Genomic DNA, 17776 nt, shown 5'->3' with positions numbered 1-17776 from the left:
AATATCAACCGTTATAACAATTGTTAATTATCTAATAGTTATATTTTCAGAAGCTAACAGTGCGTTTATCAACCAGAAATCATCATAACTGCTTTTGAAGAACACAACTAGCAAAGGCAAAATAGCATAATGCGAAATTCGAACAGGAGTCCAGTCAGACTGCGGACAGACAATTGGACAGAACACTAATTTTACAACACAATTATTTTCTATGCATCACAAATATTCTTTAAATGATATTCTTATTTATCTATCTGGAATTATAATTGATACAAATAATCTCTATTATATTATCATCAATGCTTTCAATTTGTATAAACCATATACACGTTTAAGTGAGTGAAAATTAGTGATCAGTGCATATGGGGAATTTTTGTGTTTACCAGTTCAATCACAGGTCATTGTCAACAGTTAATTATTTTTCGTTCAACGGAAAGATGGATACATTCGGTGGGAAAACATTTAGAGACTGACCGACTATATTGAAAGCATGTCCCAAAGGAATCATACTACTGTCATTATAGAGTATTTAGTCTTTGGTTTATACTTGAAGCCGTGTGATACTTGACAGGATTTTTATTAACTATAAAATACACGTACAAGGACTGACTTTTAACTTAAAATCCTAAACATTATCAAAATCATCGTTAGAACTTTGGCAAAACAAGAAATTTACTTAGCAGCCAATGTTTTCGATCATCATTCGTTGAATGAAATATTTATGTCGAACATACTTTATGGATTCGTAATAAATGTAATTATAAAGCGCGCATAGAAGACTTCGTTTAGTACATATGAATACATTGGTTCAATAATTGACTTTAATATAAAGTTAACAAACTTGTTTCATTTTACTATTAGAGTTGTATCATTGGCATACATACATTAATAGCGATATATGGCACGGAACCTTTGTTTATACAAAAAACATCTTTTTGACCCTGTCAATGATTCGTGCTATACGTATCCTAAACATATTCTTAACCTGGACAGAGGCGGATTTAGGGGGTGAAGGGAGCCCGCCCCCCTTTTGAGAAAAAAATTTGGTTGCTTATATAGGGAATCACTGAAGCGTGACGAGATCGGGCCCCTCTTAGGCAGCCAGTGGCCCCACTTTTGAAAATTTCTGGATCCGTCACTGCTGGACGTAACGATCTAAAAACAAGTTGCTTTCTTTAAAAAAAAAAGAAAAGCAATACATGAACCTAAGACCGCTCAATGCCGGGTCACCAAAAGATTGTTGCTGAATTTGTGTTTGCTTTTGAATTGAAATAATTGACTGTGAATAGAAGAAGCCAGTTAAAAGTATATATTTACAGCTTCTATTTGAATATTTGTTTTAAAGCTGGACTATTTTATTTATTACTTGAGAATAAACATAATTTTTCCGATTATAACCCTTTGGCAAATCCTAATTTCTACTAACCGGATGACTTATGCAAATTGAACAAACCTATCGCAATATAAATTATGCACTCAGTTTGCTTTATAATCTGGAATTCTGGATGCATTTATTTCATCTATCATATCTTTATATTTTGCTTCCTACATGAATGCCTTTATTTTCTCAACTCATATTTGAAGCTGTCTTGGCATGCAATTGATTGGGACCTCTTATGAAGAGATTTATTTTTGATTCATAAAACATCTCAAATTTTAAGGATTTCCTGATTTTACTTAAATCAATTTAAACATTCTACAGGGAAACTTAGTTTTGCCGAAGAATTTCTTAATTCAGAAGTTTAGGAATACCTGTACACACTTTCAAAATAACCAATGTATATAAAAAGGTATGTAGATATAAAAAACGCCAGAAAAGAGTTAAGTCTACAAAAAAAACCATCAGTGACGCTCGAATAAAAAAAGTTAAAAGGCTAACTACATTACAAAGTTGAGGAATCTATTCCTTGGGTAGATAATCCTTAGCTTTTCGAAAAGGTCAAAGGTTATAATAGGACAGTGACTTAAAAAAGAAACAATTCGAGGTCAGAATACCGTTAATAATGATGACCGTGCTTGAAAGTCACATGTAAAGCTCTTTCTGCCGTGTCCTTAATTTAGATAACAAAAACGAAAATTGGCTTTCACGAGTGAATTTAATAGTATTACATGCAAGCAAGTAGTATTTTAGCGCACGAAATAGTAAATAGTAAGCATATCACTGCTACTCAGGAAAAGAATACGCATTTGCGTCATCACATATCTTAATTTAATATTGAATTCGAATGTCAAACAGCCTACATTAAATGTTTTGATTCCGGATTCATTGACATTTTATCCGTAATTTTTGAGAACGCAAACCGTTAGTGTGCTTTTGAAATGTGATCTATAATTTGAATGAATCGAGACGTGTAGGATAGTTGGACACACAATCAATACAATGAATACAATTTTCAATACCGTACCATGATAGTACAAATATGTAGATGCTATAAGGTTAAACTATTAAAATAAACAAACAAAAATTGAATTAAAATTTTATAATAAATTAACGTTCCTGTTAGTATTTTTTTCAAATTCTTTTGAATAATATATATAATATCAATAAACACGAACGTCAAGTATTTACGGATGGACATTTTATTTATCGAATGAATCTATTTTTAAATTCTAACATTCCACTATCACTGGGGTAAAGCTGATGACCGTAACTGCATTCACGGTCATCCCAAGATGTCGGATGAAAAATTAGGTCAGTATTTGTATTGTCTGTTACAGTGTTTCTATATCATTTTCTTTACAAAGTATACATTGATACGATGTAAATTTATAAAAGATTCGCACAGAAATCACAAATTACTACCGAAAAATGTTCAGGAAACGCGAAATTCAATTTGAAAAAATTGCTAAGATGTCCGTAAATCATTATCAAAATATTTTCAAGATGACCGTTACATAAAACAAGGATGACCGTGATTGGTAAACAGATGACCGTAACTTGTAAAAGATGAACGTGATTTGTAAAGATTGACTGTAATTTATAAAGGGTGATCGTAACTTTTAAATGATGACCCTCAATTCTAAGAATATCCGTATTTGTATTCATAGCTTTTTGTTGTGTTATTGTCTCATTAGAGAATTTTAGGTTTTTGACTTACTTAAACGTAACATACCTTAACATGTAAAAAAAAGGGTTATTGTTATCTCCCGTTGATCATTAAACTTGTAAACTAAACAAAAATCGTATATTTTGACGTACGTAATACACCTAAACTTGGTTGTTGTAAAATTGTGTTTGTCTCCCTTTCTCCGTTTTTTTTCAAATCTCTTAAAAATAGCGTAATCCACAAGCGACAGTTTACATTAGTCTTATACATGATATCTGAACTTACGAAAAAGCAAACTTTGTTCACAGAGAATACATGTATATTTTGAATGAAATACAGTTAACCATTTTTCCTATTTTCGTAGAAAAAGATTTTATTTTCAACTAATTTGTGAATATGGCATGCCGCGTTTAAAAAGTATGTACGGGAAAATGAGATTTTGAACATATTTATTCTAAAAAGGATAACGTTGATCAAAGGTTGTAATGATTTTCTAATATAAGCATATAAAAAATACCCGGATTATTTGATTATCAGATAGTTTTGGAAGTTGTTCTATTGGATTGCCATTAACATGATTAAGTTGTAAATATTTGTGAGAACTCCAAACATGAGTATTCTTGTCTTAATGATAACTCAGCTTTTCTTTTTTAAAATGAATGATCTGTGTCGTGAGTGCCATTTTAATAATCTATCAAGAAAAGATGTTTGTAAACCTTTACCTGGAAAGTTCATTCTAGCAAGTGAAAAAAAAAAAACACATCGCAGTGTGATAAATTTGCCATGTTTAGAATCCCTTCTTATATGCAGATTCAATAGTGTCAACAGGGATGTTACAAACGGACGCCCCGACGGACAAGCAGAGGGATCGATGGTAGCATTGTGTTACTTTTTATTACCTATAAAGAAATTGCATGTCAGATGGCAATGTTGTACTGGCTTAGCTGTCAAACAAATTCATTACCATAACAGATAAACCATGTCAAGTAGATTTTTCGGAAATGATCATCTTTATGGTGTTTTCTTGTAGCCTTGCCTTAAATATTGGAGCCAAACTAGTTATTAAAATACAGAGAGATGATATTTGGTGTTTAAAATTGATTGAACGACAACTGGCGCATTACAAGGCAAAATAGTTATTGCCATCATTTTACACCCGTTTTCTTCAATTGCTACTCTTTGAAAGTCCAAAAGCTACGCTAAACAAATTTTACGTGATACGTATTAATTTAAATTATTTCAGTCAACCATGCAAAACTAAACTCAGCGTCTAAAAATTTACAAAAATGCTAAAATTGTGAAGATTTCAGTAATTTAGCATGACTTAATGATGCTAGTACCTGATATATGTACACTGTATTGTCAAAATCAGCCCATATTCATGTAGCAGAAGCATTTCACTTTCTAATAAATAACTAAAGTTTACATTTTAACAATTTTGTAAAACTGCTATATTTTGGGGCCAAAAAGCGGTCTTACTATACCTACTCCTTTCTAATTATTCTTAATTACTTGTTTGATTGTAAAATTAAACCTGTCAACCTGTAGACTTGTTAACCTTTACACATCACTTTTGTAAATATTTTTTAAATGCTCTTCCAAAATTTGTTTCACCCAAAATATGCTTATTTCCAATTTGATAATTATCTCATGGGGAAATGTAGGACTTTTCTTAACTCAAGTTGGTAGCTGTGAATTCAATTCCATGCAGTCAAAATCAGAACCAGAAATATCTTCATTTCAATATCAAAGCGCTTTCCCCATACATCCCAAAATCGAAATGTCTGTACCTGATACATGAATGTTATTTTAGAATTAAAACAATATTATAACCATCTGACTGAAATCTAAATGATTGAACCGGCGAAGGGAGACAACCACAATTTGAATTATGTCTTAAAAGTCCGTGATGAAGTCGCTGTATATTTTCGTTTATATTTGTTATTGTATGCAGATGATACTGTAATTTTAGCCGAATCGGCAGCAGAGTTACAAGCCTCATTAAATGCCATGTATTTATATTGTCAAACTTGGAAAATGCAAGTAAACATATCTAAGACAAAAGTTGTAATATTTTCAAGATCTAGACTTAACACAGATAATATGAACTTTAAATATAGTGGTGAAAGCCTTAATATTGTTACAAATTTTCAATACCTTGGTATTATATTTTCATGTAAGGGTAAATTTAATGACGCCAAAGCACATCTTGTACAGCAAGCAAGAAAAGCCATGTTTATAGTCTTAAGAAAGGCTAGGAAGTTGAATTTACCAATTGATATGCAATTAGAGCTATTTGATACAATGGTTGTACCTATTTTGTTATATGGTGCAGAAGTATGGGGTTTTGAAAATTGTAATATTATAGAAAACTTGCATATGCAATTTTGTAAAATAATTTTGAAGGTTAAAAAAAGTACTGCTCATTGTATGATTTATGGAGAATTGGGTAGAATACCATTACATATTCTTATTAAAACTAGAATGCTTGGTTTCTGGCAACGTATCATGTGTGGTAAAAGAGAAAAAATTTCATATACACTGTATTCTATATTGTATCAGCTTTGTAAAAGGGGTATCTACCACTCTAAATGGTTGTTAGAAATTAAAAATACTTTATATGAATGTGGATTTAATTTGATGTGGGATGATAAAATAATTGCTAAATCTGATAATATTAGTAAGAATGTCAAGAAATGTTTAAGTGATAAATTTATGTTGAACTGGAGTAATAATGTTATGAATTCTGCAAAATGTCTTAATTACAGAATATACAAGTCTGATTTTTGTTTTGAGAAATATTTATCGGTTTTACCATCTGATCTCAGAACGTATTTATGTAAATTCCGTTGCCTTCGTAATAAATTGCCCATTGACACGGGCAGATTTTTTAATATTGATAGATCTGAAAGACATTGTAATCTTTGTAATGCTAATGAACTTGGTGATGAGTTTCATTACTTATTCAAATGTACCTTTTTCAACAATGTAAGAGCTAAATTTTTACCTTTAAATATATGTAAAAACCCAAATGTTTTAAAATTTAAAGAATTGATGAATACATCAGATTTATTTACACTTACTGGAATAGCAAAATTTTGCAAAAGTGTTATTAAAACCTTTTAATACATGTGCTTAATCATGTTACTATAATTTGTACTTCCTGTCAAATATCTGTATTAATTATATATATACTATTATTGCACCTTTGTTAACCATGTTGTTCTAATGTAAATATGTTCACACTTTTATTGTTTGTTACAAAATGTTGTACTAACATACCCCATGTGGGGGCTTTAGTGAAATAAAATGTCTTATGTCTTTATGTCTTATGTCTTTATGTAGAATTGTAAGCTTAAGTTACTTGCGTTAACGTACGTAAGTTTCGTTTGAAACTTAAAATTCTCTAATAGGGGCTTAGTTAGAGGATATAAACATGTTTCATCAATTTATTTTTAACTATTTTCCGTATTTTGAGTAAACAATGAAATATTTATTGATAACGACTTTAAAATTCCAATACAAATTGACAGAGATACGACGAAAAGTTGAAGAAACAAGAATGTGTCCCCCTGAGGTGTCTCTATTAAATGCCTCATCTACGTTATAATTTTCTATGTTCAGTGGACCGTTAAAATGGAGGAAAAAAACGGTAATTTGGCATTATGATTACAAAGATCATATCATAGAAAACATGTGTACTAAGTTTCAAGTTGATTGGACTTCAACGTCATCAAAACCTCCTCGACCAAAAACTTTAACCTGAGTCGGGACAGACGGACGAACGAGCAGACAAACGGACGAACAGACAAACGGACGAACAGACGAATGGACGCACAGACCAGAAAACAAAATGCCCATGAATGGAGCATAAAAACACTAATCATACACATGAATATCCGGTAATCGAGCCTGTGTGTATGGTTCCAGAGGAAGCAGATTAAAATCTTAGTTTGTCTTTATATATGAATAACATTGCTGTATATACAAATTGACAAGGTTCCCCTCAGTCGTGGATCCAAGGGAGGGGGTCCGGGGGTTGGAACCCCCTTTTTATTTACCGATCAGTGCATTTGAATGGGGACACATAGTTTGAACCCCCTTTTCCCTGGGTTGGGGCCCCCTCTTTTTGAAAATGGCTTAATCCGCCCTTGCCCCTTGTGATACGCTATAGTAATACGCACAAGACTATTTTAAGGATCAATTTTGCTGGAGCTCGCCTTTACTGGTTTGGTCGTAGTATTTTAAAGCAGGTTCTGTTATTTTACTTGCAAGACAAAATAGAAGACAAATCAAAGACGATATAATATCAAAGGGTGTACATCCATTGGCGTTTTTAAAAAAGTGCATTTATTATATGTCATTACAAGGAATTCCAGAAATAAAAACAAATCTTTTGGCTTTTAGTTGGAGGCTGTGCAGCACAATTTTTTTTATTTATTATACTTGTAAGGTGTCATTTAATCGCGCTTTTGTTGCATGTTTTCCCCACTTTTTCATGTGCATATTTCGTTTGTATGTTCATTTTAAAAAATGTACCTCTACCGTAAAAAAAGATATATATGGTGAACTTTGTATTTAAAGCACGTCTTATTTTCTCCTACCTGTAGGATAATACTCTCATATAAATACGTGTTATATCAACACCATTTATCATTTGATACAAAAAAAAATAGTTATACAAAAACGGATATTTCTTAGAATTGACGATCATCCTTTAAAAGTTACGGTCATCATTTAGAAATTACGGTCATCTTTTAACCAATTACGGTCACCCTTGTTATGAATTGCTGATTCTGTTACGGTCATCTCGATTGTGATTTACGGTCATCTTAGCGATTTTTTTAAATCGAATTTCCTGTTTCATGACATTTCTCGGAGCTACTTTGTGATTTTCGTGTGAATCTTTTATAAATTTACATCGTATCAATGTCTCCTTTGTAAAGAAAATGATATAGAAACACTGTAACAGACAATACAGATACTGAGCTATTTTTTCATCCGACATCTTGGGATGACCGTGAATGCAGTTACGGTCATCAGCTTTACCCCAGTGACTATGTGAATATATTACTATACAAAATATAAGCAAACTTAGACTTCTAAATCCATACTAACAGTATAAAATAAAAATAATCAACGTTATGGTTGAAATTAAATTTAGTTGTGAATATTGTAAATTATTTTAACGGTTGTTGTGAGCTGCAAGGATTTAAAATCATGCTTTACGAATTGAAAACACACAAGTTTTATTCACGACCGTTTAAAATTTAAATATTTAATAAATTGATCTTACTGGCTTTCCGTTTTATGGATATAATACAATGCACAAAAATGAATAATGATTACTCATAAAACCTAAATACTAAAATGGTATGAAATATTTAAACGTAGAAGTATAATGATTATATTGTTTATACACATTTTTTGTAGGATGCAAGAATTTATTTAGATTTAATTTTTATGTTTCCTTTACAAATAAATATTTAAAAATACCAAAGCAGACTGAGTATCTTGTCATATGAAATACTTTAAAATTTCTTAATTTCAACTCTGAAAATATTCTGATTTCAATCATTGTTAGTTTCTTCAGAAACATAAATACAGTATATATTTTGTATATATTTCTTTGATTCCGATTGTATTAAATACTTTTGATAAGAATATTATCTTTCTATTTTCCGATCTAAATATTAATATTTTAACCAGAATATTCTCTAACGTAAGTCTATGATGAAATACACAGTAATTCCGTGGTTAAATCTTCAAACATAATTAGTTTACATATTATCGAGACAACAGACAATACCACGTTACAATTGACCCAGATACAGTGGTTTGTGTACAGTGGTCGTTTTAAAACAAATATAATTGCGTTGTCAAGGCCCATCAAGGGACCATATCAAAGACGTAGATAACAACCTGTTAAGACCTGTATAAATGACCGAAAACTTTAGAGACGTTCCGAGAATTTTATTCTGACTTCCGGCCGAGAGATATCGAGTGGCCCATAGACACATCCAAAACTCGCCAATATATGCATGAAGGTTCATGCAATAAAGCGCAAAACTATAAGATGTAAATTGTTGTAAATATGAAAACAAAGACAATAAGTCATGAGGTTTAACTAATGCAGCAATGTTTTCGTTACAGTGACTGATAAATACTTTTTAAGTTTCTTCTATGACGCCATTTTCGTTTTTCCCGCCTTTGCAGATGTTGGTCAAAAGTAAATACAGTTGGAACAAGAAAAACATTGAATTAAACATGACAATAATACATGCATATGTTGATAAGGCACGACAATCGCCATTGGAACAACGTAAGTCTATTCATTACGAAATACCTATGTACTATGCCCTAATAATATTCTCTGCAAGAAAATGTTTTCAATAATTAAAGGCTTACTCTGACACAAAAGATCATACATGTATGTCAAGGTCAACGTGTGACAATGGCATACATGTACCTGTATAAGCACCCACACCTATTAATACTATGATCCCAAATGTTTGTTGTTCCAAAGTAGAGCAATTATTCTACTTCATATTTAATTTAAACATTTTTAAAGTAACAAAATGAAAAATAACATTTTTTATCTGACTGTATATATACTTTATTTTTACTTTGAAAACTTATGAATTATTTACATCGTATTAATGCATTTGCATTCAAAATCAATATGACTGCAATAATTGCTAACAATATAAATCTAAGGGCAGCAGTCCTTTTGCGCCAATTACTGTTCTTCATGGGTATCATTTACGACAAATTGTGTTTTCCAAATGTATAAGTTGGGCCAATATTCGGAACTCATTTGCGTCAATTTACCTGTACACATAACTATTATAAATATTAATGATTACTTAGCATGCATTAGACAGTCAATGTGCAGAGAGAGAATAAAACTTATTGCTTTGCTGAATATTTAATAAAGATATGCCAATAGAGAAGAAAATAGAAGCTTTTGCTGATTATGTTTTAGCCACATATGTAGATGACACAGTGCTTTGTTCCCACCATGCGCATGGGCTTTATTATTATGTAACAGGAGGGTCGGGTGACTATGCGTCACCGTTCCCTCTTGTCGATTAATGGTTCGTTCTTGGTATGACTGAGGTCTGGCAAATGAGACCAAAGACAGATGTTCAGATACATTATTAAATTGTTCCACATAATGTACATGTGAGCAGTGAAGCCAAATCATTAATTTGATTCCGTAAAGCTCAAATGTTTGGTCGGAGCCGGATTAGTGATAAATCCAAGTGGTCTGTTTAAAGCCCAATTCTATATATTTCTTTAATGAGTGTATACTTTTCACAGGTCCATTTGAAACGGTATAATTCCTCCATGAGAATGGCCAAGTTTTCTCTTAAATATCCAGTAAATTGGATGAAACGTCAACCAAATCACTACCATATAATTTATCTAATATACACTGTGTTATTCCTTTCTCTGACAGTGAAAAAGTTCATTTTGCGTCATTCCGAATTAAACAAAGGGAGATTATTCCACAGCATCTCCGTTACAATTATAAGGAATTATTATGAAATGTTTTATCCATTTCATCCTTCAATGTTTGTCTTTTTGGACAATAAAATGAAGTTAAAAGCTATATATATATATATATATATATATATATATACATTAAATTTGGAAGTACCCATGCAGCAGCAGTAAGAGGAAGATATATATGTTTCAGAAAAAGCAACATTTGTTGTGCAAATTGCCGGTTCCAAGTCCGAATAAAGGAGTTGGGAAGTAATTTTTCTTCTAATTGGCGCAATCGTATGCTTTATGACGCAAACGACAAGCTAGTAGATTTAGATAATCTTCAGTCGTCAATATATTTCCACTCTCGGTAAAACTTCGATTTTTTACACTAATTAATGTGGGCAAAATGATCTAATTGGTCCAACTTTTTAGCATCACCGTATTATTTAAGCCAAAAAGGTTATGTGTGTTCCTACCATAGATCATGTAATTGTTACCTGACACCTCCACACCTACCTTTCTCATCTAAAAAAAAAAGAATAAGTATGACAAATATTTTCAAGTAAGTTTTGGGTGTTATGCTTCCTTCTATAAACTCTGGATTCTTATAAGAGTTATACATAGAAAGCCGTGATGCAAAGGGGTAGTCGATGACCAAAGAATAGAAAGGAAGAAACAAAAAACAACCCCCCCACATCTTCACATTTTTTATATAGTTTATTTGTTCTATAATTCATGTCAATTAGGCGTTGCACTGTATTTTTTGTTATACATATATTTGTAGGTACTTTGACTAAAACATTTATGTGGACGATTCAACAATTCAATACAAATGGTCATTAGTTCTAGTAATCAGCGCTGTAACAGTATCACAATAAAAGAATCCAAATTGAATACTTAAAAAAAAAACTAGATATCAACCAGATAGTGATATTTTAAGTAATACCTCTATGATAGAGAAGAGATAGAAAAAAGATACCCATGATGTAAATCAAAATACATATAAAAGAAAACAACACCATGACCAAAAAGAAAATAGCAAAAACTCAAAATTAAGCATGCAGAAAACTAAAAAATGAGCAACATGAACCTCTATCAAAACTACGGGTAAGTTCATGTGCTCTATTATGGTTAGCTGTCTCTGTTCCATTAGTGGCATCCGTCGAGTTACTCTTGCTATGGAAAATTATTACAATATGAAATAGTGCAAATATAGCATATAACGTACAGGTAGCGGCAGTGCATTTATAGTCAACCTGAGGTAGTGATAAACCTTCATAGCATTAACTATTAGTATATCGAAATTAACAACTATATAGGCCGTACGGTGACCTATGGTTGTTTATTTCTGTGTCATTTGGTCTCTCGTTGAGAGTTGTCTCATTGGAAATCATACCACATCTTCCTATATATATGATAGTAAAACCAGTGACCTTTAACAATGACAAGGTTAAGTCAATATATCTTTTATTCAAGTGCTCTTTGTTGTATGGCCATGATCAGTAAGACCAAGATTTTTCAAAACCTGAAATAAAAAGAAATGTAATATTTACTCCAATGAAAAAGTAACCCAATGACGCAAATATTCAAAGTAACAAGAGGTCAATTTGAACAAAAGAAAAATGTCTACATGCACAACGTGTTCACTTTCAATTTATTTATTTTTTTATGGGAACCAACTTTCGTGGTTTGAGGAAAAAATGTCATTCTTTAGTTTGTATTTGATTTCGAGGTTTTGTCAAAGTCTGTCTACAAGCCTATGGGTAATTTGTACTTCGTTGAACATTCAAATCTGAGGTTCACCTGTATACCCACGTAATCTACGAAAATTGGTATCCAACAAACAATATAAAGATGGAGATGAACCCTATAAAACAAACAAAACTGCATTATGAAACTTCCCTGCACGACGATCCATGTTTTTTTAAAAGATGTTAATAATAAATAACAAAACATTCATTAAAATTTTATAAAAAGAATGAAATGGAAACACATTAATTCATATGCCGTATGTGCAATAAAAATATGAACATGCAAGTTCCCAAGGACATTTACCTGAATGTAGAAATTTATAAACTCAATCTCTTGAAGAATTCCATCACCTGAAATAAATAACGAACAGTTATTAAATCTATTCTTAAAGGCTCATTTAAACAATTAAAACAATGAAAAAAAGAAATATTTTTTCTTACTTTATATCGACGGATAATCCCAGCTGTGGTAGTGACTTTACATAACTTTCAGTCAAGAAAGACGATTTTAATTATTCTATTATGAATTTTTAATGTCTTTGCATCAACACACTAGTAACTAGACTTGGTTGATGGTAAACTTAATGAATTTCACATTTTTCATATGTTTTATCAATTTGGCGTAGCATTTATTCTGTGCTGTTCATTGATTGCGACATCACAGAAGATAGTTTATCATAGTATTTTTACCGGCCATGAACAACACAATGAGTGTCATTAGTAGAGCAGGAGCTTATGGAGCAGCCAAGTATCTGTCACCGGTATTTTGTTGGACTCGAGTTGCCTACATTTTGTAATAGTATATCCTATGTGGTATTTTGTGGAATTTTCGTATATCTGTTTTCCCCATGGCGTGTTTTCCTTCAACTTATGTTATTTGGATGTCACCTTAGAATTATGTTTGGCCATGCAACTCATCTCTTGTTTCTGTACTTCTTTGGCTTTCAAAATATTTTACTCTGGGAGTTCTTGATGAATGGTAACCAATAAAAGCGCTTCGAGCGCAGAGAAGTACTTAAGAGTTATTTTACATTTATTATCCTCACTTTTCTTCTTTTTTCATAATACATTTGTAAATTTTATACGAACTGAAATAAAAGGTAAGTTTACTCTAACGAAAAAAGGTTTTAAATAAATACTTATAAATACCTTCTGCTGTTGTCTGCTCTATGGTCGGGTTGTTGTCTCTTTGGCACATTCCCCACTGATTTTCATTCTCAATTTTATTATATTTCACTACTTGGCTGACACAAATTATATAAGTAAACATTTACCGTTTCCGTCCATGTGGTGATATGGAACCAGTCCTTCATCGTGCGTTAACTTACAATCGCCGCCATTGAATTGGTTCAGTACTCCTAAAGCAATGTCATGTGGTGATGACGAATGACGAACATACTCGTCACAAGTTATGATTCCGTCACCTATTGGAAAAAAAATACAATTTTTCTGGCGTAAAAATAAAATCAAGCATCTTACCAAAATGATGTCTTTCAGGGCATTTTTTTTTACAAAACCAAAAAAAAATAAGAAATATAGACAAGTACATAAGTACATATTCAAATTATTTTACTATTTGGGAATATTTTTAAAATTTAATCTCTCTAAAATAACAAAATTAATGAGTAATTAATAAAATGATGTACAGTGTGTATCAAAAATATAACCTATCACAGCAATTAAGTCGTCAATATCAAAACTAAAAACATTAAAACTCACTCAGACAGTGACAAAGATATATTCTTGCAACTAGCAGATGGATAAATTAAATTGGTAATGGCATAAACATTGAACATGTTTTTTCTTGTAATCCAATATTTTTGAGCTATAAAGATCATATTTCGCTAATCGTGCCAATCTCACCTTCTCATCGTCCCTACTTATTACTGTCAACGTCAACGTTACTTAGCAAAATGTGCACCTACCGTCAACATTGTCAAATTTCGTCGTCTCCTCTTAACATGTGTACATCGTACCTATTGTCATCATCTTTACTGAGCAAACTCTGTACCTACCGTTATCATCGTCTCCTCTGAGCAAATACTGTACCTACCGTCATCATCATCTCCTCTGAGCAAATACTGTACCTTCAGACCTCGTCTCCTCTGAGTACATACTCACGGTACCTTCAGACCTCGTCGTCTCCTCCGAGTACATACTGTACCTTCAGACCTTGTCGTCTCCTCTGAGTACATACTGTACCTTCAGACCTCGTCTCCTCTGAGTACATACTGAACCTTCAGACCTCGTCTTCTCTGAGTACATACTGTACCTTCAGACCTTGTCGTCTCCTCTGAGTACATACTGTACCTTCAGACCTCGTCTCCTCTGAGTACATACTGAACCTTCAGACCTCGTCTTCTCTGAGTACATACTGTACCTTCAGACCTCGTCGTCTCCTCCGAGTACAGACTGTACCTTCAGACCTCGTCTCCTCTGAGTACATACTGTACCTTCAGACCTTGTCGTCTCCTCCGAGTACATACTGTACCTTCAGACATCGTCGTCTCCTCCGAGTACATACTGTACCGTCAGACCTCGTCGTCTCCTCTGAGCATTTTTTGTACCTTCCGATATCGTCGTTTTCATTAGGCATACATTGTATCTACCATCATCATCGTCTCCTTTGAGCACATCCTGTGCCTTCCAACATCGTCGGTTCCTTTGAGCACACCCCGTGCCTTCTAATATCTCCGGTTCCTTTGAGCACATCTCGTGCCTTCCAATATCACCGGTATCTTTGAGCACATACCATGCCTTCCAACATCGCCGATTCCTTTGAGCACATACCGTGCCTTCCAACATCGTAGGTTCCTTTTAGCACATACCGTACCTTCCAACATCGCCGGTTCCTTTGAGCACATAACGTACCTTCCAACATCACCGGTTGCTTTGAGCACATAACGTACCTTCCATCATCACCGTTTCTTTTGAGCACACACCGTGCCTTCCAACATCGCCGGTTCCCTTCAGCACATACCATACCTTCCAACATCGCCGATTCCTTTGAGCACATACCGTGCCTTCCAACATCGTAGGTTCCTTTTAGCACATACCGTACCTTCCAACATCGCCGGTTCCTTTGAGCACATAACGTACCTTCCAACATCACCGGTTGCTTTGAGCACATAACGTACCTTCCATCATCACCGTTTCTTTTGAGCACACACCGTGCCTTCCAACATCGCCGGTTCCCTTCAGCACATACCATACCTTCCAACATCGCCGGTTCCTTTAAGCACATACTGTGCCTTCCAACATCGCCGGTTCCTTTGAGCACATAACGTACCTTCCAACATCGCCGGTTCCTTTGAGCACATACCGTGCCTTCCAACATCGCCGGTTCCTTTGAGCACATACCGTACCTTCCAAAATCGCTGTTTTCATTGAACATTTATTGGACTTACCATCATCATCATCTCCTCGAAGAACAGTTTCCCATTCGCTTAAAGTAATGGTTCCATCATGGTTGGCATCAAACCGTAAAAATTCCTTGACGCTCAGAGCTTTCAAATTATACCCTTGTGTAGTTTGGCTAAAATTAAATATTGTACTTCTTATACCTGACTGAAATTAATGTATTTTTTAAAATAAAAATTGTGTTTGGCGATAATTCTAAGCAACAGATCTTCTATACATCTTAATTTTCGAACATTTCAACTTTTGGCAGGCGACATTATGCTTCAGCATGGAGTCTATAATCCCTGATTCTGGTTTAAAAAAAAAACAAATCTATCAAATATAACCTCAGCCACCTGAGACACCAAGAACACTAAAAAGACACGTTTTTATCTTTTGCTTAAGACAATATTAACTTTTCCATATGCTGATTTCAAATTTCGTGGCAATTCATGAATACGTGAAAACCGCTAAAATATTGTTCAAACCTCCATATTGACTTTTTTTAATGCGTCTCTTCCATGGATCAGATATTCCTTCTTTCGGAGAAAAGTTAATCTTTTCCAATTTTATCAAGATGGATCGATTACAAGATACCTGTTTGTATAAAGGCTAGTTTTATTGCCAGATTTTGTTTTGAGGCATTTTAATGTTTTAAATTGAAACATAAAACCGCTCCTGCAACCTTATGAATATTATATCAATGATAACTTTATTACCTCCTTATTGGTGCATACCAAATTTATTCTGTTTTTTTAGGGGGGGGGGGGTTAGTCAAAGTGAATATATATTACATACATACATGTACTGACCTGTTAACATATACTAAATCTGCAGTTAGCAAAATCAAAATAAATAAGTGCATTTTTGTACAGCCTGCACGAAACGTAGACAAATTGATCGTGTATCTTCTTTCACAATCCTTGTTCTGTAAGTAAATAGATAAGATAGCAATTATTCTCAAGTTTTTATGTCCTAATATTTTTATAATTGTCAAACACAGGCACTTATCTCAGAAAAAAATAATCTTATTTACCTTATTATACTGCGAGACGTTTCTTTCCAAATTTTCAGCGGTTGGTATAATTATTACGATTGACATACTTGGGTATGATTGCTACGAATGATTCCGACAACAAATGTAGGCGTGTTATACACCATTGTAAAGATAAATCAATTTAGTCAGGCACTTATCTCAGAAAAAAAATGTCCCATATATCTTAATATACTGCGAGACGTTTATTTCCAAATTTTCAGCGGTTTTCAAACTTATTACGATTGACATACTTGGGTAGGATTGCTACGAATGATTCCGACAACAAATGTAGGCGTGTTATTCCCCATTGTAAAGATAAATCAATTTACAAGTTTTAGTAGCGTTGACAGCCTAGAAAGGGGCATATAACGGAATTTCGTCACCGTCTGACATTTTTTTAAAATGCAAGTTTAAGTACCTTGTGTTTTATTAAGGTATATAAGAAAAAAAATTCTGAGACAAGTGCATGTATTGTCAAAGTAAACAACACGTGAATTTCAATCTACTATAATTATTGCAGTTTTCGGGGTTAAAATGTTTACTAAAAACAATCCAACAGAAAAAAAACAAAATCCCAGAGATTTCTTAACATTTATGGCCATGATTCAATCGACCAAGTTTATATATTTTTGTATTAAATGAAAGAAAACAAAATAAGATTCGTAAGACTGTTATTTGATAGAATTACGTTTGTATTACCCAACATCAGGGGTCACACATTTACTTTGTCGTACCCTTTACTTTCCACCCTTTTCTCGAAAATAAAGAAATGTACATTATAACTCCAGAACGACAAGCATAGGAGATTACCAAACTGGATTACTTACTCCCTATAGTTTATCATATTGAAAATGACACGACTACGGCTAATTTCATTTAGTAATATCTTATATTTGTTCGGTTTTATAGTTTCATTAACGACATTACAACGAATATATGGAGAGAAATTATCAAACCGTGAAGCACCCAGAAACGTGTTCATCCCCTTAGAGTGTCCGAATCCGCCAAACGTGTCCATATAACGTCACTGCATAAACTCAAAAATATGT

The 17776-nt window shown here is 33.1% G+C and overlaps 1 protein-coding gene across 3 annotated transcripts; it reads right to left on the bottom strand.

Annotated features, from left to right (window-relative positions):
• Window positions 1-11991: 11991 nt before the first annotated feature.
• On the bottom strand, window positions 11992-17056 carry LOC143062319 (uncharacterized). 3 transcript variants are annotated; one of them, XM_076234043.1, is made up of 6 exons: window positions 16979-17056; window positions 16504-16619; window positions 15700-15827; window positions 13567-13716; window positions 12597-12643; window positions 11992-12066 (listed from the first exon to the last, which is right to left on the bottom strand). In XM_076234043.1, the coding sequence occupies exons 1-6, from the start codon at window positions 17033-17035 to the stop codon at window positions 12013-12015; spliced, it is 552 nt and encodes a 183-aa protein (XP_076090158.1). In that variant the 5' UTR covers window positions 17036-17056; the 3' UTR covers window positions 11992-12012. The 3 variants fall into 3 exon arrangements, with proteins under 3 accessions (XP_076090158.1, XP_076090157.1, XP_076090156.1); XM_076234042.1 differs by lacking the exon at window positions 16979-17056 and adding an exon at window positions 16913-16929 and having other exon boundaries at window positions 16504-16621; XM_076234041.1 differs by lacking the exon at window positions 16979-17056 and adding an exon at window positions 16728-16881.
• Window positions 17057-17776: the final 720 nt, after the last annotated feature.

The sequence above is a fragment of the Mytilus galloprovincialis genome, chromosome 2, assembly GCF_965363235.1.
Source record: "Mytilus galloprovincialis chromosome 2, xbMytGall1.hap1.1, whole genome shotgun sequence".
Classification (NCBI taxonomy): Eukaryota; Metazoa; Mollusca; class Bivalvia; order Mytilida; family Mytilidae; genus Mytilus; species Mytilus galloprovincialis.
This window is presented reverse-complemented; position numbering and strand designations above follow the sequence as displayed.